Source organism: Ambystoma mexicanum, chromosome 6p, assembly GCF_040938575.1.
Source record: "Ambystoma mexicanum isolate Mex_15411 chromosome 6p, UKY_AmexF1_1, whole genome shotgun sequence".
NCBI classification, from domain to species: Eukaryota; Metazoa; Chordata; class Amphibia; order Caudata; family Ambystomatidae; genus Ambystoma; species Ambystoma mexicanum.
The window spans coordinates 113,230,165-113,252,838 of NC_090935.1; the positions used below are offsets into that span (position 1 = coordinate 113,230,165).

The following is a 22,674-nucleotide window of genomic DNA, read 5'->3' on the forward strand; positions in this document are numbered from 1 at the left end:
CTATCCCGACTAATTACAGACCCATTACCACAGTCCCTTTCCTTCTTAAAATTATGGATAGAGTAGCTTACCTACAAATCCAGGACTACCTCCACCTATTAGGGTTGCGCCAATCCGGTTTCAGGCCACAACATCGCACTGAAAAAGCGTTAATTGATCTAAACACCCATCTGGATGAGATCAAGGACAATGGCAAAACAGCCAAGCTACACCTCCTTGACCTGTCGGCGGCCTTTGACCTGGTGGACCATGCAGTTTTGTGCAAACACCTGGTATCGGCGGCCCTCTTCTCAAGCGACGCAATAGCTTGGGTCCAGTCCTTCTTAGCAAATAGAACTATGAGTGTATTCTCCCCATCTGCATCTGCCTACCCGTTTCAAATTTCCTGTGGCATCCTACACGGGTCATATGTGTCGCCCACTATGTATAATATATTCACCAAGCCCCTATTTGATAAATTGGACAGACTGGGTATCACCTACACTAATTATGCAGATGTTATCCAGATCCTCCTTCCCCTTTCGGGCAATTTTGAGAAGGACACGGCCTTGGTGAATGAAATATACCTCCTCATTCAGGCATGGATGGCATACCATGACCTCTGCCTGAATGACAACAAAACAGAAATCCTGATCCTTGGCTCTGCAGCCAACCTAAAAAAACTTAGTCCTAATTATGCCTCTTTTAATATAGATGGCAACACCATAAAAACATTAAACGAAGTAAAAACCCTAGGTTTTTACCTTGACTCAACTCTATCACTAAGAAAACAGGTCAACTCCCTGGCTTCCTCGACAGCCTACACAGGCAAACTTATTAGGGCCTGCAGACCATACCTATTTGAATCTAGCTGCATTACCTTAGCTAATGCCTTAATCTTATCAAAGTTAGATTACTGTAATGCGTTGTACCTGGGAGCCAATAAATATATCACTAACAAATTACAAATACTGCAAAATAACGCCCTGAGAACTGCCCTTAGCCTAACCAACAGAGAACATATTTCCAACCTCAGAAGAGACCACGATTGGCTAAAAATAACTGACAGGATTCAACTCAAAACCATATCTCCAAATGTCTAAACAACTCCGCTCCCCCTTATCTCTCAGAAAGAATTATCAGAAAAACCTCGACCCGTCCACTTAGATCGGCTGCCTCTAATTGCCTTGAGATACCTAGATTTAAGCTAACCAAGGCAGGAGGAGGAAGCTTTCCTGTGAAAGCGGCATAACAGTGGAATGCACTACCACTAAACCTCAGGACTGATCAACCCTATCTGAGTTTCAGAGGTAACGCCATAAATTGGTTACGATCCAAGGATATTTGATTAAATGTAAGACATCCACTGGCCTGCTACTAAATATGCCCCTTTTTTGTACCTTATTACCATCATTATTCTGCATGCATTTATGTACCTGACTGTACACCGTCTGTAACCTTTTCATGTGTATGTCCCTGCCTGCACTATTCTGACTTTATGTATGTTGTAACCAGGCTTTAAGTATTCCTATCTGCGGTGTCCAGTTACATACGGGTTCGGTGCGCTTTACCAAATAAATAAATAAACAAACAAACAAACAAGGATTAATCTTGAATTCTGTTGGGCATACAATCTCTTTAAAAGTCATCTGCCATAGAGGTAAAGGCAAATCTTCCAAGGAAGAGGAGAACTCTGCCCCCTCACCATCCCCAGGAAACAGTGAGGGTGACGCTGCTGTTTGACCAAGGCCTCTCTGCTGGTTGTGTACTGGAACCATGATCCTTCTCTCTGGAGGTGAAAGACCCTCTGCAGGTGCCAGACAACTTCCTGGAGTGGAAGTTAAGAACGAAGGACACAGATTGTCCATGTAGGCCCTGTATTAGGCCTCCCAGCAGCCCAGAAGCCAAGGGACAGCTGTGGGCCCTGATTGCAGCATTGAACTTCTTGTGAGCTACACCGACCCAGCCATGGCTGCTTCGTGCAACATGCCATTGCTGCCTCGATCGCACTGCGAGTTGGATCTAGCTCACCAAACACACACATAAGCACTAACTTGAGAAGCTGTTTGGGTTGCTACTGTTATAGTTTACACCTCTCCTGAAGATATTACCTGCCCTCTGCCTGCCCAACGAAAAGAGGCAAAGGAGGTAAATCGTTCAGGTTGTGCCTGTTTCATCTTTAAGACTGGGATCAATGCTGGTTTAGTAGTAGTGTATGGCTGAGTAGGCAGTTGAACCACTATTTATCTCTGTACTCCTGCAGAACAGTAGTCTTTTCACCACAGTGATGTGTTCTTGCGTGACCTAAAACGTTCTGTTTTTCTTACCGCTGTGTTCTCCATTTGTTCTCTCCCCTTTGTTCTCTCCATACCTCATTTGTGTTATTTTATTTCTTCACCCATGTGCACCCTTCATGTCTTTTCACTGTATTCGCTCCATACCTCAACCCTGCAGTCTATCAGTGCCATGTCTTTGATTGTTCATTTGCTTTGATGCCGGAGTCTCAAATTTCTCTAACTTCTTTGCCTTTGATCTCTTTGTCTCACTCTTGTAATCCGATCGAAAACATTTTTCCTATGATTTCAACCAATGAAGCCAAAGCTTAAATTGCATAATAGTGCCACTTTAATCAAGACCCTGCAACATACCTACACATGGGGATCATTTAATCACTTTGCTATCCCATGGCAGATGATGCACTTACAAGGTCATCTATGATAACATGATGCCTGTAACATACCTGTGTATAATACATTGCTCATAGGTCTCCTGTTCTGCATTCTCTTGCGACAGCAGTATTCTTTGTAGGAAATTACTCGTAGGTTCATGTTGTAGCAGGCCCCATCATCCTCTTATAGATGCTGCAATACGCTTGTATAGAGTTGCCATCTCCCTTTAAAAAGTACCAGCGTTTTCTCTGTATGGTTGAACTTTAATTGATTTTCGATTGCATTGATGTCATACCCTTGTACCTTCTGCTACTTGCTATTGCGCCATTTGTGTTTTACAGGTCTTCAGCGGATGGATGCTGGGGATCCCCTGGGTGCTGTTGAAAACCTCCAGGAGGCAGCAGCAGGTCTGTGCTCCACTAAAGTGCTGGCCAAATTATTCACCTGCATTGGATGTTGCTATCAGCGAATGGTAATGCTTTTGACGTGTTCTAGTTTGTCACTTAAGCAGGGCCTTATAGTATTTTTGTGGTGAAATTGATATAATTGACACAAAAGGAATATGATACTTTGGAGCCTGAGAAAGACACATTTGAGAATTATTGGTCTCAGATGATATGAAAATAAATAACTCCATCTGCTGAAAGAATGGCTATAAACCTATTATACTTCCCCTTCACATGTTTTTTATTGCTTATAATTTTTAATTGTAGGCTCCTCTCGCCTTCTGGAAGTTAACCTTCAGGTTCTTGCAAACAGACTGACCCCTGGATTGGCCTTGGGGCATATAAGTGCATGTAGAAATGTAGGGCGAAGTGATTGGAAACAATTTGTGCATGGAGCATGCACTCACAGGGCAGCTCTATATACTGAGCGGTGTGAGAAACCCGAAGGTGTCTCCCTAGCTAGTCTCAGGGGATCTGTCATCCAGGTGGCCATCGCTATTTGATCCAGTTCCTGTGAGTGGACCAGTGAGGGAGGATCACCTGGGTGGGGGGTCCTTGGGGTGTGTGAGTGGGACACCAGAGCCGTTTATCTGACATGTTGCAATAGAAGGGTCAGGCAAAGTCAGGCAATTGATCAGAATCACCCACACATTACAGCCCTAACCCTTCCCCAAAGGGATAAAAGGTGGAGCAAGAGAGCACAGTACGAGCAAGGCAGACTGCACGATGAGACAGCTATTCAGATCCGGTAGTTCAAGAGGAGGAGAAAGGTGGCAAATATCGGGGGGCTGATGAGGAGAGACACCTCCTTTCCCTTTTAGACAAAACCCTGCAAACCCTCCTCTGAACGAAACGTAAGACCAAGGACAATAGCCCAAGTGTGCTGCAGTAGATGTCAACGGTACACGGAGCATATCGACACCGATAAGCTGGAGCGAGGGAGACTCCTGCTTCCATGGTACCGGCCTTGACTCCAGTAAAGAGGAAAGCTAAGTGGTTCTCACAGCCGGTGAGTCAAGGGAGAGCCGATGAGAACCAGGCTGTGGTGAATGAAAGCCGCAAAGTGAGAAAGTTCAAAGAACTGTAAAGTTGTAAAGGGGAAACCAACTGCAGAAGGGGACCGACACCATGTGGGTGCTGCTCTGAGAAACTCTGATCGATCCCCATCTGAGTAAAACTACAGAAACCAGAAGGCCGTAGGAAAGCCGCCAAGATATGTCAAAGTGGTCATACAGGAGTTCAAGCAAAATCCCCATACAGACGAAAGCCTTTGACCTACTAACTTTAAAGAAAGTAAAGGAAGTGAATCCTGCCATATGAGAAAACGAGGGAAGTGAATCTCGTAAACATTGAAAGCAAATGTAAAGGTGAAGTTGGCAAGTGTGAGCCTGGAAGAGGAATGCTGACGAGAAGGGGGTAAAGTTTAAGTCCCAAGAAACAGTGTGTTGACAAAGGTGAACCCGGCCGAGGGATGTCAAATGGAACTATTTAAAAAAACATTAAAATTTGTGAGTGATGGAAAAGCCACAGTGAACCCTTAGGAGGGAGGCTGAAAGTGAAGAGGGCTCAGCATCCTTAAGAGGGGGACCAGGGTGAAGAAATCCTCACCCAAAGAAAAACCAGGAAATCAACTTCATTTTGTTAAAGGAACTTTTGTTTTGTTATTGAATACGTCAGGCCCTTGAAGGAAACGAGACTTGGTCATTGACGGCACGGATAGCTGCAAATGGAACTGTCGACTCCTGCTGGGAAAGCTCGAGTGTGTACTGTGCTCCAAGATCCCATCTTACCCCGTGCTCAAAACGTGGGAAGGGAGGACCAAGCTACTACGTCCTGACCTTTTATTTGTGAACACTTTTCTTGAAAACCATCCCACACCCTTTTTGTATTAATTGTAAGGTTTGGCAATAGGTTGTGTAGTATTGGCCCTTTTTATTTGACACAACACCACAAGGACTGCCTTATTTTCATTTGATGGTTGACGCTTGCTTCTATCTTAGAGTTAGGTTTAGATTAGGCGTTTTCCCAACCTGCATACAGTTTAATGAACACCCTTGAACTGTGATCACTTGTATATCTTTACTGTTGCAACCATGAGTTCCTTACAGCGGCTAGTCTTTGTTTAAATATACTGTCAACCAAAGGACTGCATTTTCCTTTGCTTCGGCTGTGATGAAAGTGCAGCCGCTCAACGTGCTGTGCCAACGCACAGCATACCCGTTTTAGGTAAAAAGCACGAAGTGGTGTGAAATACCTGGTTTCTCTCATAATGTGTGTACCCTCTGTTCCGAACTGTTCCTTTCTCAAAGCCAGACATGATCCCAGCACAAAGTTTTAAAAACATTAATGGTGGGGAAAAAGGTACATAACTTTTAATGTTTTGAATTAATCAAATATTTGACACAGTAGACTGTCAGGAAAACTGGGCCCAAGGAAGAACAAAGTGAGGTGGGAAAGGCCTGTGCTGCGTGACCCTGTGCTCTTTTCCTCGAAGCATGTTTCATCATTTTCTCCGTCGTTTTCATCTACTGAGATGACATAATAAGGGCACAAAATGAGCACTCGCCACTAGCCATTGGCTAGTGATATTTCACTCTTGACAAATAAGAATTGGTGTATTGTGAATATGTATAGAATTGAGGTGGCAAGTGACTTCTTTATGGCTGGCTAGTAACTTGATTCTTGAATTTGTGCCCCCTGACATAATAATGTGCCACTGCTATATTTTTACATGGAAAGCATGCACTATTTATGCTTGTTTTTTGTAAATTTTATTTTCCAAGGAGGGGCAGATTACACACAGAACGTATCTTAGTCCATCCTATTCTAAATGACTTAAAAATGTCTTTAGGCATTTTAATCAATGTGTTTGAGAGAGCAGGGAACTGTTAAAACCGTTTAACCAGAGTTACACGGTCCTTGCTTCAAACACTGTACTATTGAAGACTGCCTTTTATGTAGCAGCCATTTATTTGATAGAATCCTTACCACAACAGCACATTTTAATTGTATTCACCTAGGAGCAATAATTACAATTTTCTCAGGTCCTCAGGTCCTATTGTCAAATGAAAATGTATGTGGTCTGCCCTATGGGAAGACTTGTTGGACTTTTTTGTTTTTTTTTTCTCCAGCGTATTTGCACAAATAAAACAAAGAAGACAAAGAACATTACCATAGATTTTAAAGGGGGCTGGTTTTTTACACAGCCGTCCTCCCTTATATCATCTATTAATGGCAGATACACTGACGATTGGATGGCTTTTACTGTCTTTTACTGTCTTTTACGGTCTTTTACTATCTTTTACTATCTTATCTTCGCCAAGCTCTAAAAATCAGGAATCCTCATTAAGGACCTTAAATCAGTAATATTGTATAGTTTCTTGATTCTGTTTTAGTTTAATTGTGTGTTTTTATTTAGATTTCTTTTTTATCTGTTTTATTGAATTGTTTGGTATTCCAAAATCAACATATTAATGAAATGAAATAATTCCCAGATTGATATACTTGGTATACTCACGAGCACTGTGGAGGCAACCGGAAATATTTGTTCTGTTGTCCTTCAGGTACCTAGTCAAGCGTTCATAAACTGTTCACAGATAAATGATATTTGTATATACTTAACTGGTAGTTCAATAACATTAGAAACTTTGTTTCCATTGGATTTAACGGGTCAACCCAATGTCGAACTTGTCGTTATTGTGGTGGTAGAATAGCTAAGTTATCCTTACAGGAGATGACTGAATAGGAAGGCTGCAAGCCTTATAAAGAAAACATTACAATCAAGGGAGCACTCAGAAAGGGTATGCAACGCAGCCTGGATTCAGAAATCCAGCAACGAGATGGGTGACCGAGGACTGAGGGAAGACTGCTCGCACTGAAGAACATTGCATGGCGGGCCCAGGGGGTTGCGGTTGGGGAGATCAATTTCTGATTCAGGACTGGATCTGACTGATCATTGGTTCCGGTCTCCGTAGTGAGAGTCCCAGGGGTTCACAGGGCTGGTTCCACAATATCCACGCCGATGCGTGACCTTTTCCAGGCAAAGAGGGCCCAACAGAAGCAGCAGCGTAGAAGTCTTGGGGTGACGCTTGCTACAGGTCACAGGTGACTTAGGTTTGGACAGAGAACTCGACACAGGTAACAGGTTCTGTCCATTGATGAAGAGCAGCAGTATGGCTACAAATCAGGTGTACCACACAAAGGAGTCAGCACTTTGGGTGAGTAGCAGGCAATGCCAGCTGGGTCGAGGCCTAACAATTGCGTGGATCAGGATAAGTAGCACTCGGTTCAAGGAGATGCAGGTGAGCCCCAGCAAGCTATAGAGGATGGTGACCCGACTGTGCTTGCAGGTCAACTGAAGAAAATCACGTATTTTCTTTTAATTTTATTAGTTTGATAGAGTTAATTAAACTGTTCACACTACTTGCAGTAAAATAATTGACAGGATCACAAATATAAAACAATAAGATTCATACATTATAGTACAGTACTGTAATGAGGCCGAGAGTTTTAATTTTATACATAACTTCAGTATAAAATATATATATTTATTTCATTTAGTAATTAATAACATTTCATTATTCATTTGTCTAAGATGGTTGGCCTCAATTTCATTTCTTGCCATCGTTATTAAAAAGATATTTGATGGCTACTTAAACATCGCAGCAAAAAGAGTTCGATTTTATTATTAATAATGATGGCACTAATGGACCGAGGTACCTGTTATAGAAGTCTACCAAAGCATTGCACAATGTTAATAAATGTGGATTCTATATCAGTTTTATTGCCATAGAACAACAAAGTCGTAACTCATTTGGGATCGTGTGCCTGGGTCCCAAAACCGCTAGACAAGGAAGGTGGTTCATTTGCAATAGCAAATAGATCCTCCTATATTTGGGAGAAGGAAGCTTCAGTAAAAAATCTTGGGGGTCATTGGATGTGAATGAGAGAGTACTATCTTGCAATATATGTTTTCATTTTAAGCATTCTACCAAGTTTGCATTGTAGTCCCACCTCTTTGCCTTATGAATGATTTCCTTCTTCAATATCCCAAATATCACTGGATTAGTTAGGCCCATGCTCTTTTGATAGTCTATTTTCTTTTTTAAACCGATATTCAGGGACCACATTAAAGTGCCATCTACAGTGCATGCAATATCTGCATTACATTTACTCAATGGCAAGTCATCCTGCAGTATCATTTTAAGATGGCATAAGAAAGTTTTTATATTGGCCAGTGTATCAATGGAAGTAATACCCAATTTAAGCTGGATCACAAGAATGCTAATACAATTCGGTAACCCCAAAACCTTTCTTCAAAATGTACCCTCTAGTATGGCAAACTTTGTATTACAACTTAATGGTTTGGTTTCTATCCCATAAAGGAGTCCCGGGATTATGCTATGTTTGTAGACCAGTAGCAGACCTTCGTATGTGAAACCTTCAGGCTTCCTGTTAAATTTGCGTATTCTACCTGATTTTTGCAGGAAGATGGTATGCCTATAGTCAGTATCCTTAGCTTCCATTAATTGTGAGAAATCAGTGTGCCTAAGAAGGGGTAAGACTCAGCACTTTCAATTTGTTTGTCCTGACTATTCCATTTAGTGGGTTTGTATGTTCCACTCTTGTCATATAACGGTCTTAGTTTTGGCCACATTTATCTGTAAGTAATTTATCTTAGAAAAGGTCAATAGTGCGTCAAGCAGGAATTTCATACCGACAGCTGTGTCGTCCATGAGAACCACGTCGTCAGCATATCCAAGTCATTGAAAATTAAATCACTTCTATTAGGCTTCACTGTATCTTACGTAGGTCAGGTGGCAGCAACACAGTTGCAGCAAAGTCCTCTGTGTCCCTCATGGTCCTCTCGGCTTCCTCAGGATTAAGTCCAGTGGTCGACTCCAGAATGGCTCAAAATACCCTCTAAATATGTACATATCAACCAGGCTGGGCATTATCTAACAAAGCTAGGCTACCCCCCGCCCCCCTTTACTTTGCCTATAAAACTTCAACTACACTTATTGAGTCTTTTTTAACTTCGCCAGACATTTACTTTGTCATATATTTACTTCTTCATGCCTTTTACTTCCTCTGCATCTTCACATTGTGAAGGTGGCAATGCGTGTGGTTAAGGTTAGCTAATAGTTGGGGTCAAGAGGTAGCAGGGGGGTACAATATTGGGTGAAAAAGAATGGGAGGTTTGGAGGTCTCCCCCTGTAATAACAAAGTGAATGCTAGGGCACGTGAAAGACAGAAGAAGCAAAGATATGGAAAAGTAAATGTGACTAAGTGAATGTATGGCGAAGTGTATGGAGGGGAAGTAAAGATGTACATCCCCAACCTAGATGGCTTGGCAACTTCCACTCATCACATCGCACACTCTTTAATATTAATTTGGGTGTCTGGCAGCTCCCTGTCCCGCCCAAAAGGCATTCCAGTTTTACAACATTCCTTTGTGGGCTCTGAGCAGGGACCACACAATATAGTGACCATACATATTAATTCATGTTGCTAAAGCCAAGGAACATGACAGACTAAGACAGTGATTCCATGAGAAAGTCTTAAGAGAACAAGGTAGCCATTTTGGCTACTACACAGCTACCTTGTGGTACAAAAATAATAATGCAGTAGTGCCATTATGTAAAAACCAGACACTGTGCCACTAGTCTGCGAGAAAAATAGTGCCTGGTCTGGGAGACTCTGAGACGAAAGGAGGTAAAAGGGGTGCTTTGCGCTGCTATCTATAGGGTCTCCCATGGCAGCCATTTAAATAAAATAAGTCACAATGGTAAGTGAGGTTTTAAAGGAGCCATGCCTATTCAAAAACAAAGTCCAGATAGCAAATACTGCAGCAGAAATACTGGAGGTCTCACAAAGTGCGGCACAACGTGGCAAAAAGTATATCTTCCATAACATCAAGACCAACTAGTCTGTATTTGCACCAACGTTTTGAAGTTCTAAGGGTCTGTCAACATCCACTGTGATTTTTTCAAATATGTATAACTGGTAGTTTCTGGATTGGTGCTTTTGGTATATCATTGGGGCAAGCCTGACTGTACTGTTTAATTATGCTTTACATTTCTGAGTAGTAGGCTCTTCTGAAGCTATTTTCCTGTGCTTTGGCCATGGCCAAATGGGCAGCAGTTAGGTTTTCACTGTACTTTGAAGTGGTTTAGGAACCAAGACATGGGATCCAACCTATACACCAGGCCCTGCCTCTCCATAAGTACTTTTTCTTCAATACTGTAGTGTTGGGTTGTACCTATTCAAACATATGCTGTAATAAGGGGTCATTGTTCTGTGCTTGAGCAAATTCTTCATTCATGGGTTCGTTAAGGGTGGGTATATCTATTTTGTAATGTTTTTTTTATAGCTAGTGGTCTTTGTGGAGTCAAAATCTTGCTGGCCTTGTTGGAGTTTTATAGAGAGAATACATTTCTGCTATTTTAGGATACCAGTGCTATACCTCAAATGGTAGATCAGAAAATGTAAACAGCCCAGCTCCCATACTTCATCAATCACACCTTTATCAACAACAATACATTCTGTAGAGTCTGGCTAGATCTTGAGGCAACACCGCCATAACATCCTGGCGGAATGTCAATCTTCAGATCTGTTTGAATTAGCAGTCATTCCTAGGATACTGAAATTGTAAGCACTAAACAGGTCTAGGCCTACAGCCCCTTTGCTAACCCGTATGAAGGTGAATGCTTGCACTTCCTGTAGACTCTTCCTCTTTACAATTTTGGGTAACCTAGATGTTATCTTTCCCACAGTGGTTGGGTCTTCGAGTCAGGTCCTTCCGGTGCTTCTTCCGACACTGTTTTAAACATTGTACAAGGATGCTAATGCATCTCTTCTTGACTTTGGTTTACTTGATTTATCCACCCACCTGCGCGTGTCTTTGGTTTGTTGAAACCACAACTCTTCCAATGCAATTCTTGTGGTATGGGGTAAGGAACATGCATTCCACATTCTCAGTTTTGGATTTATCCAGTTGTTTCTGGTCTGGGATTCAACTTTCTCACATCCCCTTGCAGTTGGTGAGCAGGTGCAAGTGGATCTAGGTCACCTGGCCTAAGCCCCGAAACTGTTGGCACCTTCCTGTTTTCCCGCCTTTTTCCCCTACTTAAGCAGCCCTCCAGCCTCTTTGCTTTGCAGTTGGTGAGCAGGTGCAAGTGGATCTAGGCCCCCTGGCCTAAGCCCCACACATCTTCGTGCCTCTTCCTTTCTGCTCTTAACTGTTATTAGATCAAGGGCATCTCTCACCCGGGTGTCCAAAGTGACCGGCAGACAAAGAAAAGGGCAATTCCTGTTTGGACCTGTTCGGACCAGGAGGGCCCAGGGTCCAATGTCCTGCTCAGGCAACAGGTTAGCATGCACCAACATGTGTTTTCTCCCTCCGTCCCCATAGGCCATCACCATGCAACGCGAACGGCATCGCCCCCCCTCTAAGGCATGGTCTCCGCAATGCAGCAACCTAAAGGCCATCAACACCCACCCACCACCGTCCACAACACAGAAGTTGATGCTCGCCAACATCTGCACAGCTATCATCCATGCAGCAGACATCGCCGAACTCGTCACTACACACAACCTTGAAACCATTTTCATCAGAGACCTGGCTGTCATCCACATCCACCCACATCTTAGACGTCCTTGTCCTTGATGGCTGCAGCATCCAACACAGAGACCAGCCGAACAAGACAGGCAGAGGCCTTGTAGTCATACACAGGACCTTGTGGCCCTGCACCAGACTTGACGTCAACAACAGTGGCTCCTTCTAAGTCCTCTCCTGCCACTTCCCGGTCTCCACGACGGGCACAGTCACCTTGCATCTCATCTACAGACCACCCAAACCCACCCAATTATTATTATTGTTAGTATTTATGGTTTTCATCTGAGATTTCACCGACCTGGTCACCACCATGTCCCTCTGTCCCTCACGCACACAAACATAATCTTCCTAGGAGACTTCAACCTCGCAGGCAACAAGACCACCAAACTGATGAAGGAAGCTCTCCTCTGCCTTCTCGACACCCTCAGCCTCGCACAGCAGATGAAAGACCCAACACACGAGAAAGGCAACATCCTCGACCTAATCATCACTGCACTGCCTTCCCTCCACTACAGCTCTCCTCTCCCGCTTGATTGGTCTGACCATCTAGCCATGCGTTTCAACATCCTGAACACCACCCCAGTCAAGCACTCCCAGCAGACAAACCTTCAGGTCCTTCAAGAACTTCCCAGTGGAAGCCCTCACAGAAGACTTCACCAAACTACACCTTATTTGGAGCGAACACCCCCAACTGAACTGCGACTCTCTACTGGAAGCACTCAACACCACCCTTTCAGCTTCCATCGACCAACACATGCCTCTGAAACAAAGCATCTGCAAACAGAACCTTGAAGCACCCTGGTACGTACTTGAACTCAACCTCAGCAAAAACGTAATCGGGAAACAAGAAAAAACCTGACACCGCTCCAGGACCGCTTCAGACCTGGCGCTCCTCAAGGAACTCAGAGCAACCCGCTGACAACTAATCAACACAGCCAAGGCCTCCTACTATCAGAATACCATAGCAGAAGCCGACAACAAAAGCAGAACCTTCTTCAAAGCGGTCAAGCAGTGTGTCAACCCACTTTCCAACCCTTCCATACCACACTCAATCAAAATATCTACTGCCATCAACACCTTCATGGACATAATCGGCAAGATTCGCCAGCACATAGATGCCAGCTCTGCATCCACAGACCCACCTCACGTCCCTCCTTGCAAAATCTCCACCTTCAAGACACTCTCGACAGATTATCTGGTAGAAAGCCTTGCTGCCCTTAAAGCCACATCGTATACAGATATATTGTCTGAGCATCTATCCTCAAGAACCTCCCCACAGAAGCTCTCCTTCCCTACATGGAGATCATCAATGGCTCTCTAACTCAAGGGACCTCCCTATCGACCCTAAAAATAGAACATATCCTCCCTCTACTAAATAAACCCACTCTGGATCCTGACAACCTACGTAACTATTGCCCCATGACCCATCTTCCCTTCCCTTCCTAGGTAAGATCATCAAGAAAGTGGTAGCCACTCATCTGCAGCAACAAATCGACACCAACAATCTCCTCCAAACCTACCAATCCGGATTCAGACCCAGATAGAGCACATATACAGGTGGTCAACGACAACACCTTCAACATCCTTGATGGCAACCCCTGCCTGCCTCCTGGTTCTACTCGCTCATGAATTCTTTAGTCAAACACTTTATGGGCATTTTTCCTCTCCGGAAGATGCCTGCACCTACCCAACAGTTTGAGCTAAGGACCTCTGCGGATTTGAGGCATGTTACTCTTAAAACAGCCTTCTTGCCATAAGTTGCGTGAAAGCCAGGCACTGTGTGATAAACAGCCATTTCTAATTTGTCATGTTGATAAGCTTATTCTAAGGAAAGGTTTTCTCCGATTACATGTCTTTATAATGACATATTTTATAACACTTTTATTTTGGGGTCGGAGGTACCCCCCCCAAACCTCTGTTTCCCACCCCTAAAAACCAACCCCAATCATTTCCCCCACGATATTTAACCCTTTAACCCACCCCCACATAATTTTTTGTTATGGTTTGTCGTTCTAAACTTTTTGGTATAAAGACTTGATTTCTTCCTTAATTCAGCCATAAGAGGCAGAGAGGACCCTGCACAATCGGTATGTTGCAAGAGTTCTCGGGGTTTTATCAAGAGTGCACAAAATCAGGCGATCGGACAACACCTTTGCCCACTGGGTGGTTGATTGCATAATGGAATCATACAAGGTCAGGAATTGGACACCACTCAAAGCATCCACGTTTTCTTTCTCGGAGCCAAAGCCACTTTTGCGACCTTCTAAATACCTGTTTCTCTGTAAGAGATTTGTGAGAATCGGGCCACCCTGCATGCTTTTTGCAAGCAGTGTGCAATAGACTCAGTTCCTTAGCAGATATTCCGGTCATGTGGTGCTTCGCAAACTGTTTGGCTAATTAGCTATTCCATTCACTCATAGTCTACAGGGTGCTTTGAAATGTCTGGAAGAAATGGACTGGAAGTAGGATTATAAAAAGGTTACTCTGCGTAGTGACTAATGTACTCTTAGTCTATAGTCCCCTTTGCTCCATACAACCTCCTGCATCCCTGCTAACAAGAGCCCAAGCCTTTTCCAAGCACCTAAAAGGCATGACTGTGAGGCAGGACGCATGGGTATAGGGGGTACAGAAAGGGGGCGAGCCCACGCATGCACATGTGCTGCAGTCCTCTTTTTTTGAATGCATATGCTGCTATGCATCAAGCGTCGGTCCCTTCCTCTTCCCAGGGATAAAAACCTTAAAGAATGGAGGAAAGAGAACTGTGGACTAGGAGGGCTTTAGTCACTAAAGTGATGACCATTTTCGATTGTCTGGTTAAAGGGATAGCGTATGCTCCAGCAAGCTTATAATTATGCTTTTACAGAGCTGAGTTTGCCTGACAAGTGCTGCAAGTGGTTGTATTGTGATGGCATATGGTAGCGGTGAGAAGGGGCAGCCCTGCCGCTTACCAGAGTTTAGGTGGAACGTTATGCCATTCATGAATGCAGGTGTTAAGGGTGATTTATTTATTTAAAATTAGTTTATTCGTTTTTTTTAAACCAAAAGGCAAAACATAAAGAACAATACAAACAATTTCAACATCTTGTCTCTTAGTCAACCCCTAATCAGTTTATGAACCATAAGGCGTGTCTACATTCATATAAAGGATGAATTAAAAAAGCACACCCACCATGGTTTTGAAAGGGTTTTAAAATGTGCCCTATTTTAGTCCTCAAACAGAAAATGTTACTAGGCCCTGGCAAAAAGGCTTTTTGGCGTCTAGTTGCATTCATCCTCCATTCACCCTGGCTATAATATTTATAGATTTGCTGAGGTTATCTATGGAGTGTCTCCCTCTTATAAAACCAGTTTAGTTTTTATGAACCAGGGACAGAAGGAGCTTTTCCAAATTCATAGCCATACATTTAGCAAGGATTTGTGCCTCCGAATTAAACATATCGGTCTATATGAGCTACAAAGTGGTTTCATATAGGGACTCTGGCAAGTGTTCGCTTTCCAGTGCATCCTGATAATTCGGACCCACTTTAGAAGCCTGTTTTTAATTAATACAGCATAAATGTCTAAGGGCAGTCCATGCAGGCCACTCGTCTTTCCCAGGTTTCTTATGGCTGCTGCTACCCCATCTGCTTTGTTGGTGCATTTATGGAGGCCAGGTCAGTTCCCTCAATGTTCAGCACCCAAGAAGGCCCACTGTGTTAACATTTCTGTAGCGAGGCCCCCCTTTGCACCGGTCTCCATAAATCCAGATAAAATGCAGTTTAACATCTTCATGATCCAGATGGAGTGTTCTATTATCGTCTCCCATCCAATAGGCTGCATTTGATTGCAGGGAGGAGCGTAAAGAGTATGCCATCCAACTTGTGGTTTTGTTACCCTCTTTAGAAATCGGATTGTTTCAGAAAAGTAAAATGTTTCAAAGCTTTGTTTTCTGAGACCTTCACACCTTTTTCATAATTAAAGTAAAGCCTTGCAATGTTCAGTGTTCTCCAGACGTCTGGAGACCTCTTTTTCTTGTGCCGTTTTTCTAAGCCCGGTATTTCTGTTATCAGCATAGTTTCCTGATTTCTGAATGTGTTGAGTTCTAGATTGACAGACATTGTTCTCTAAAACACTTTTAGCATGTTCAAGCATATAGCATGGGCATTCTGGCGTATAATTGTGGACACATAAGTCCTCTGAAAGATCCCATTTCATAGGGCCATCAGCTGTCCACCCTTTCTTCCTCGAACTCCTCTTCCTCCTCCTGTTCACCCCTGGCCCGTCTGAGGCCGTCTCTCCTCCTCCTTTCTCCTGTTCACCCCTGACAATGTTTCTAGACAAGTCTGATCTATGAAAGGCTCATCAAAGCAGGTTCTCCCCTGCTCATCCAGAACAATCAAGGACCACATCGACATCCTTTCTCCAGCTTTGGCTGATTTCTGCAATCACTCCCTTGCCATTGGAACTTTCCCCTCACCTTAAGCACTCTCTTGTGCAACCCTTCTAAAAAAGAACCTCGGCTGATCCTTCCTGTCCGGCTAACTATCGCCCGATCTCCATCACTCCTTTCCAGAGTAAACTCTTGGAAAATCTGTCCATCTCCCAGCTTAATCTACATACTGAATCTGTTGGTTGCCTCCATGACCACCAGTCTGGCTTCAGAGCTTCCAGAGTGACGGAAACTGCTCTCCTGATCACCTGTGAAGACTTGCTCTCCAATCCTGACTCTAATCTCTCTTCTGTCCTCATTCTCCTTGATGTATCCTCTGCTTTTGACACGGTCAACCATGCCATCCTGCTCAATCATCTCCGGGGCAACCTTGGTATTACTGATCAAGCCCTAGCCTGGTTGACCTCCTATCTCACTGACCGACCGACCGCCGGTCCAACTGGGATCTTTCCTCTCTTCTATCTGGCTCTCTACTTGTGGTATTCCCCAGAGGTCTAATGTAACGCTCACCTGACTCCCACGGGGGCGCTGGCCTGGTTTGCGCTCCTGTGACCTCGTCTAAGGTGATGCGCAGGGTTCGGAAGACGGACTGGACCGGGCCCCAGATCTGGCTTGCCTGACTCGCAGGAGTATCCTTCTGTAGTGAGAATAGGGGGTTAACTGTCTGCGGGGTAATGCAATCGGCCTCCCACTTACCCCTCTCACCCTCCTCAAAACCCTTCTGTGCTTCCCCGTAGCGTCTCACCTTAGGGTCTGGAAGGACGAGCTCTCCATCCTGCTTCTGATGCAGGGGCGCGTTGGTATCCAGTTACGTCACTGGATTTTCGGATGGGTGAGAACCAAACTTGCTTGGCTTCCAGGTAAGTTTTTCTATAAGTGGTTCCCCTTGTGTCCATGCATTAATGTTCTAATGCTAGTGTCTTTTTCCCCATAGGGGCCGGGGTACGGAATGCCGGGGAACAGGCACCGACCCGAGGTGAGCGGTGAAATCCTTGTGGAAACCCGGTAAGTCTTTAATGAGTGTTTTGGTAATGTCTTTTCATTCACTCATTAACGCTGATGTCTTTTTATCCTTAGGGACCGGGGTCCGAAAATGCCTGGATGCGGCGCGGACCCGAAATGAAAAGGGAATGACCCAACGGGTAAGTCTTGACCTGGAGTTTTAGCTTCCCTTTTCCCTTCTTTCTCTCACCTTTGTTCGTCTTTTTCTCCCTATGCGCGGGGGCGCGACTGCGAATCCGGATGCTCGCCGCTGAACATGGAGGCGCCCTGTAAAGGTGAGTAGAATGTGGCGCTGCAGCGATCGATGCGATGTGCTTTTAAAAATTAATGTCTTCCTTTTCAGGATTGTCGGCGAAATGTCTCTGGGATGCAGATTTAGCAGGTGAGGCCTTTTCCTTCTTCTGTTCTCTTGTTCCGTTCCTTTGCAGGTGATTCAGGATGCTGGCAGGTGTGGCAGAAGTCAAGATGCAGGAGCAGACACGGTGAGCGTCCAGCTGCTAGATGCAGAACAACGCGAAGCACGTGTGGCTGATCGGGTGTGGTTTAAATAGCCTTGGAAGAAGTTCCTAGAATGTGTCCTTCCTCCAATCAGGTATGTATCCTTCCCTGACCACGCCCAGGTGGTAAATGAGTCCCACAGGTAAAGTAGTTCCTTTCAGGCCTCAAGGAGGCCGGGGTTCTGCAGCATGGTCTGCATCAGGTAAGTGCACCCAAACACTTTCATAATGAGCTTGGCGCCTATGGCGCCAGGACTGACGTTTTCTATGAGCCTGGCGCCATAGGCGCCAGGACGCTGTCCAAAGGGTCCCTATAAGGGGTTGTTGGGACCTTCCCCGGGGACTTGATGTCCGCTTTCGTGGACGCAGGGCCTGAGCCGGCTCCCCGGGAGCGGGCATCGTGACATCTAACCTCTCTCCCTGCCTCTTCAACCACTACCTGGGACCTCTTGCCCACCGCATCGCTACTTTCTGCTCCAATTTTCAATGCTATGCAGATGACACTCGGCTCTCTTTCAGGCTCCCATCTGCCACCTCTGCTTCTACTCTCATACCAGACTGTCTGGCCACAATTCAGGAATGGTGTGCCGCCAATGATCTCTGCGTTAATGCCAGTGAGACTGAGATCCTCCTCATTGGGTCCCTCTCTCTCTCTCTCTTTCTCTCTCTCTCTCTCTCTCTCTCTCTCTCTCTCTCTCTCTCTCTCTTTTCTCTCTTTTCTCTCTCTCTCTCTCTCTCTCTCTCTCTCTCTCTCTTCTCTCTCTCTTCTCTCTCTCTGCTCGCTCTCCCTCTCTCTCTTCTCTCTCTCTTCCTCCCCCCCACTCTGGGCCCTCTTCCTGCTCCTTTCTGCGAGGCTAAGAACCTTGGTGTCATCTTCGACTTAAACCATCGAGATGCCAAGGCGACCTCTGTCCTGCACAAAATATCAAAGAAGCAGCCAAAGACCTTGCCCCTTTTATTACGAAATTAATAAACTCCTCATTTAGGACATGCCAAATACCAAGTAATCTCAAGAACGCATGGGTTCTGTCATTACTCAAGAAAGCATCTCTCGACCCATCAATCCCTACTAACTATAGGCCAATCACCACCGTCCCGTTCTTATTCAAACTAATTGATGAAGCGGCATACCTTCAAATCCAGCACTACCTAGAGGAAAACAATCTTTTAGGGCTTAGACAATCAGGCTTTGGACCCCTCCACGGAACGGAAACGGCCTTGATCGACTTAAAAATGCAAATAGACCAATTGAAAGTACACAGACAATGTGCTCTACTCCTCATACTTGACCTCTCAGCTGCTTTCGATTTGGTGGACCACAACATACTTTGTGACCACCTCTCATCAGCAGCAAACTTCTCACAAGAAGCTGCTGACTGGATCAAATCCTTTCTAAGCAACTTCTCTTAGTCGGAGGCTGTGGACCCAATCCCTATCACATGCGTAGTACCACAAGGCTTGTGCATCTCCCCGACAATGTACAACATATTTACCAAGCCACTCTTTGAAAACCTAGATCACCTGGGTGTCATCTACACAAACTATGCCGGTACTTATACCCCTATCAGGAAACTATGATACAGACCTTGTCTTACTCAACAAAATCTATCTCAATATCCAGACATGGATGGCCACCCATAGCCTTTGCCTGAATAATGAGAAGACTGAAATCCTGATTCTAGGCACCCCAACTAAAATTAGCAAACTTGATGCCCAATACTCTGCATTCAATATTGATGGTAACATCATTAAAACTGCTAAAGATACTAAAACCCTTGGTTTCTACTCTGAACCTTCATAAACAAGTTTACGCGATGGCTTCGGCCACCTCTTACACATGTAAGCTCATGCATGCAAACCATACCTCTCAATAAACAGTTGCATTATTCTAGCGAGAGCGTTAATCTCGTCAAAACTTGATTACTGCAACGCACTTTATGCAGGAGCAAACAAACTTATCCTAAACAAACTCCAAACATTACAAAATAATGCGCTCAGAGCAACCTTCAGTATCCCTAGGAGAGATCATATCTCAGAAACTAGAAGGAATCATAAATGGCTTTCCGTTAAGGACAGGATTAACCTCAAATTAGTCTCTATTACTCATAAATGCCTTAATAAGGCTGCTCCACAATACCTAAGTGAGAAAATCATAAGAAAAACGTAATCTAGACCTACCAGGCCAGCAACTCCTTTTGCATTAGAGTTCCACGGTTTAACTTGAAACAAGCTGGAGGCAACAGTTTTCCTGTTCAAGCTGCCCTAGCCTGGAACGCTCTATCCATACACCTACACACTGATCAGTCCTTCCAAAGCTTTAGGTCCAACACCAAAAAATGGCTATCTGAGAATGACACTCCTCTTCAGAACACTTAGAGTAGCTGAGTCTGACTTCACTTCCTGCTTCAATACGCACTTGTCCTCTGACCACTGTAAACTCTCGTCTATTGATGTATTACTTTTAATTCATATGATTTGCTCTTCTTCATAGCTTTCATTCAATTCTCCTTTCAGATTGTTTTTGTACCTATTGTACTGTGTTATTTCCTGTTTGTATGTACCAACTTGTGATGCTATGCGCCCAGATACCCCAGGGTGTGGCGCACTTTATAAATAAATAAAACAAACAAACGGGCGGTCTTCTATTTCTGGTGCTCATTGATTCAAGTGATCTTATAATAAGAGACGTTTTATGGCCCCACAATAGCCATTGCACATTTTCGAGAGGTGCAGTGAGCATGATAAAAATGACTCGCCCAAGACTTGGGGATTTCCTAGGAGTCCAAAGGGGCCTAATGGATCTCCTCAAAAAAATGTGTAACCCATCCCAAGATAAATTAAGTGCTCTTTTATCCTGCTCCTCCTTAGGACGCCTCCTATTCACTTTGCATTCCATGATACGATTGATGGATCGGTCATTTAGATGGTGAGAGGTCTCGGGTTGCGGGGAAAGGGCATTTCTTGTGGCCAACTTCACACTGTGTGGAGGATGAGGGGCGAAAGGTTGCAATGGGGCGATGTTGGATAAGGGTGCCATAAAGCAGATGCGCACATTATGTACGCATTTGAACGTTGTTTGAACAAAACCTTGAAACACCATAACAGTAAATCAAAATGTAAGCTTCATCCTAAACAGCCCTAGCCATTGTGGTGCCGGGGTAGGGCAGACCAGTGCGCACATTACCCACTTAAGGTACAAAGATACCAATGCGAGAGAGGAACAGGGATGACCCTCTAGGCTAGGGACTCCTCGATCTGGGTGTACCAATGAAGGACAGAACAATGAGAACGTTCACCCACCTCCTCTCTGTTCCCCACAACGTGCGCCATGGTTACCCTTCTACCCCAGTGCTCCTGTTTGTAAAAAAAAAAAAAAAAACAAGTACATTAACATTGAAAATTCACCCATTTTGAAAATGTTTGTGCCCCAGCCAATGGTTTGGCTGTCTGACATATGGCCAGGAGGTCTGCTTGTTGGTCAGGTCCTACACCCCGACCTCGGAAAGCAATAAGCATGTCGAGGATCGATGATCATTGGGGCTGTTCTTTTGGCTCTAGCTGAGGAGGCACATTGTCAGCCCCTTCTCTTAAATGGCTTTTGGGAGCACCGAAGTGCTGGACGACAGGACCTCTAGGTGAGCACGGTCATTCTGGGGACAGTGAAGAGGAACGTGTTTGGGGGCCTAGCTGAGGATTTCAAAAATATGTTATGTTAATAGGTGAAAGGAACTTCTGATAATACTGTAGATGTTAGCCTTTTAAGTATTCAAAAAAACTTGTTGAAGTTCTTTTAGCATTGGTAGATCCACCAACGACACTAAGGAACTCAGAGCCAGCGACAGCTTACTCAGAGGTTGCCGTGAGTACCTATGTAGGTGGCCTAGAGCTAAAACTCGGGTGCAACAACAACAGAGCAAGAGACAAGCCTGTGATAGGTTCTTATAAGACTGAACCAAAGAAAAAATGTATACTACAAAGTCAGACAGTATTCATGTGTATAGGCTCTTCATGCTCCCTTATCTTGATCACTGTTGGGTTTTTGCAGCCAAACTATCCCCTCGAAAGGGCACTACGCCCTGTGCCTTTATATTTTTATTCAGATTGTTCCATTAGCAATATACAATAAAACATAAATAAACACCACTTATTAATTCAGTTGCCATATCTAAAATGGCAAATGAACATGACTCGGAATAGTTTATATATTGCAAAAACATCAGTTATTATATCTGAAGTGACAAATCGACATTACTTGAAAAATGCTCCGACATACTCAACCAAACTATGTATAAATTCTGATCACCAGAATTGCTCACATAACCCAAAGCTGACGAGGAGGTCCTTATTCCTTAAGGCCGTAGCCAAAGCTTGCGAAGAGCTAAAAAACGAGGTCAAATTAAGGGATAATGTATCCAGTCTTAGTCCCTCTGCATTTCACATGCGCATTTCAGGCTACTACTTCCCCATCATATACGTTTATTCAAAGGCAGTTAATGTAATCTTGCAAGGAGCAACAGCCTTCTACAGACAGGAGATCTGATCTGCAGATTTGTCTTTGCTTATGTGAATGTACATTCAATTTGCATAGATCACCAGGGAAGGTAATTTATGTATATTTTGAATATCCAACTCTCTCCCTATTTGGCCAGCTTTGGATTTTTTTTTTTAAGAGCTTTTTATTTTATTTATTTTATTTTAATTCGCTAAATATTGTTAAATCGCCGTCTCTTCCAAGCTGAGCATTCCACATTTGAATACCTGCATTATACCAGTTATATTTGTCGTTGCCCTGGGAAACTACTATTTCAGATACTCCTGCATTCACATTTACATTGGAGGAAAAGGCCAAATGCATTTTTAAAAAATCAATTAAAAATCTAGATTGTGCCATTCACTGCCACTAAGCTTGTTACCCCCAGTTCAGTTCTTAGTGCACTACTCACCTCGGGGAATGCCCCAGTATTTGTTGTTAACGTTGATTTTGCATCCCCTCCAGTGCATTACATTTTGTGTACCCCAAATTGCACTACCATAC

At 44.1% G+C, this 22,674-nt stretch overlaps 1 protein-coding gene across 2 annotated transcripts in view; it reads left to right on the forward strand.

Annotated features, from left to right (window-relative positions):
- Positions 1–22,674, forward strand: part of FANCG (FA complementation group G) — a 574,353-nt gene that overhangs the window by 280,289 nt on the left and 271,390 nt on the right. For both annotated transcript variants that reach the window (XR_011280595.1, XM_069626811.1), the window contains exon 6: positions 2,990–3,120. Coding sequence is in view for 1 of the 2 variants with exons in the window: in XM_069626811.1 (XP_069482912.1) it covers positions 2,990–3,120 (131 nt within the window). In the remaining variant the exon portion in view is untranslated. The remainder of the gene's footprint in view (positions 1–2,989; positions 3,121–22,674) is intronic.